Here is a 2,504-nt window from a genome sequence, read left to right as displayed (position 1 = left end):
TATGTTTGTTATAGGACCACAATATCACCCAACTTCATCTCTTTTCCTCAAAATATACTTCACACAAAAAAAAATATTATCTCTCCCCTAATAGGATGCCATGTCACATTATTCCTTTTTTATTATTAACATTTTTTATTTCTTTAAATGACAGCTTGTTTAATGTATCTATAAGAGAGCATTAATCCATTCTCTATGAAAATCTAGTTACTTCAATTTTATAGCGAAAATCTTTATCCTATGTTTCATTTACGAGTATTTGTCGTTATATCCATACAAAAATTTAGCATTGCTGTCGAGGAAAAAATTAAACTAGTTCCTTGAAGCTGATGAAGAAGACAATAAATTTAATAAAAAATTTATCACTGCCTTATAAACAAATTTGATCTTCAAAATAATTTTTTTAGCATAAACGCTTCAAAAAAGCGTGTCATGATTTGCTATATTTACAACTAAATAATATTTTATAGACAAGTGGCAACAACACACTGTAGCAGACCATAATGTTACTACAGAGGTTTTAGCAAAAAGAAGACAGATCATATGTCTAAAAAAGTGCTTCACATAACTAACAAAAGACACGAATACATAATCTCAAATGTTTGCTAGAGTTTTTCTCCTTCTGCAAAGCAACTACATAATCCTTCATTTCTTTTCTTTCAAAATGATTTCTTCACTTTTTAGTGGAAGATCAATCAACAGATTCAGCATACACCTAAGCAAACATAGAAAAAAATCTAAGCAATAAAAGCATTGGAAAAAAAGCTACAACTAAACAATGAAACTAATGAAAGAAAAAACAAATAAAAAACTCATTACCTGAGTTGTATTTGACTGCTTTGTGAAGTTCAAATTCATTTGAGAATTTACTCACATTTCTGGATGATAAAATTTAGAATAGTCCCAGAAGTTATCATTTTCAGCTTGCTCTAAGGTCTGATCTGGAGATTGATTGGAAGATGTGCCAACAACCCTTTTTGAGCACATTATAATGACCTTTTGCATTATGACCCTCCTCCTTGCAAATTGAACACCTTCCTTTTACAAAGCCTTTTTTTGACAACTTCTGAGGTTTCATGTTTTCGGTCTTCTTTCGAGCTTTTTTTTTTAGTAGTTTCAGCAGCTTTTTGCTTCTCTAATTCTTCTGGCTCTTTCTTCCTATTTTTGGGCTTCCTCCCCCTCTTTTTCTTCACAACATTAGGAGGAAAAACTTGTCCACCATTTAATATTTTTGGCCAATGATCTTCATGATTTGTTGGGTTGATGTAATGAGAATACACATTCTTAAAGGTATCAATATGATAGAATGGATTCACATAATCTTCCACTTTTTCACTGTTATCAATAATACTGATATAGGTATGAGGACATGGCAATCCAGTTAGCTCAAATCTCCGACAAGTACAACTCTTAGCCATCATATCCACCACATATGGTCCCCCAGGTCCATTAACCAACACCTTTGGTCCCCCTGAATAGTCAGGTTTAAACATAACAACCTCATTACTAATTTTGTTAAGTTTTTTGACAATTTTGGGGCAAATCTTATCTTGATATTTTTCAATCCAGATTCTCTTGCTATGCAATCTCTTCATTAGCTTATTCTTTATCATTTCTAGCATTGTAATGATTGGTTTATCCCTGGCATCAAGTATATACCTAAAAAATATATGCATTAGTATTATATAAATAACTATTGACAGAAAAATAATTTTTTTTTAACTTACTTGTTGAAGCTTTCACACAAATTGTTGAGCAACATATCACATCTAATATTTGTTTTAAATAAGGCTCTAGTCCAACTTTGAAATGGTCTTTCTGGATGATTGAACCAATTTCTTGCCTCTCTATCTTCTTGCTCAATTTTTTCCATACATTTCTTGAATGTTATTTCATTACTGGCAATTGCTGCACTCCACACCAAATCTTTCAAAGCTTTGCCTTTGTGTTTTCCTCTGAAATTTTGGTACATATGCCTAACACAACTTCTGTGTTCAGCAAAAGGAAACAAGTCCTTAACTGCTCCAATTATGCCCTGCGCATAATTATTTAAAATAGTTAATTGACAATGTCAAAGTAAATTAAATAAAAATATATTAACTGTAAAACGATATACCTTTTGTCTATCCGACATAAACGCTATGTGATGACTGTTTCTTATTTCTAGATCCTCCAAGAACCAACTCCAAGTTTCTTTACTTTCATTTTGAGCTATGACAGCATAGGCAACAGGAAAAATACAATCATTAGGGTCTATAGCAACTGCCGACAATAAATTTCCTCCAAAGTTTCCTTTTAGCCAACATCCATCTAGGCTAATGAAGGGCCTACACCCTGATTTAAATGCTTCTTTCAGTGCACCAAAACACACATAAAATCCCTGAAACTTTTCTTCATTTCTCCAAATCACAACAGTTGATCCAGGATTAGAATTCAATAACTCTGCTCTATATGATAAAAGCTTACCATATTGAAGGCTCTCATCTCCAACCACCCATTTTTGA

At 32.3% G+C, this 2,504-nt stretch overlaps 1 protein-coding gene across 1 annotated transcript; it reads right to left on the bottom strand.

Moving 5' to 3' along the window:
• Positions 1 to 387: 387 nt before the first annotated feature.
• LOC125850104 (uncharacterized) lies at positions 388 to 2,167 on the bottom strand. Its single transcript, XM_049530006.1, has 4 exons — positions 2,117 to 2,167; positions 1,728 to 2,035; positions 820 to 1,659; positions 388 to 715 (listed from the first exon to the last, which is right to left on the bottom strand). The coding sequence occupies exons 1-3, from the start codon at positions 2,132 to 2,134 to the stop codon at positions 1,005 to 1,007; spliced, it is 981 nt and encodes a 326-aa protein (XP_049385963.1). The 5' UTR covers positions 2,135 to 2,167; the 3' UTR covers positions 388 to 715; positions 820 to 1,004.
• Between the last annotated feature and the right edge of the window lie 337 nt (positions 2,168 to 2,504).

The sequence above is a fragment of the Solanum stenotomum genome, unplaced genomic scaffold (genome assembly GCF_019186545.1).
Source record: "Solanum stenotomum isolate F172 unplaced genomic scaffold, ASM1918654v1 scaffold13831, whole genome shotgun sequence".
In the NCBI taxonomy this organism is placed as follows: Eukaryota; Viridiplantae; Streptophyta; class Magnoliopsida; order Solanales; family Solanaceae; genus Solanum; species Solanum stenotomum.
The sequence above is the reverse complement of the archived record's forward strand: the minus strand, read 5'-3'. Positions and strand labels throughout refer to the sequence as shown.

Bases quoted from the DNA above. Each gene is read 5' to 3' on its own strand.
- LOC125850104 (XM_049530006.1), bottom strand. The intron at 1,660-1,727 runs GTAAGTTAAAAA...TATATTTTTTAG, and splicing joins TTGTGTGAAAGCTTCAACAA to GTATATACTTGATGCCAGGG.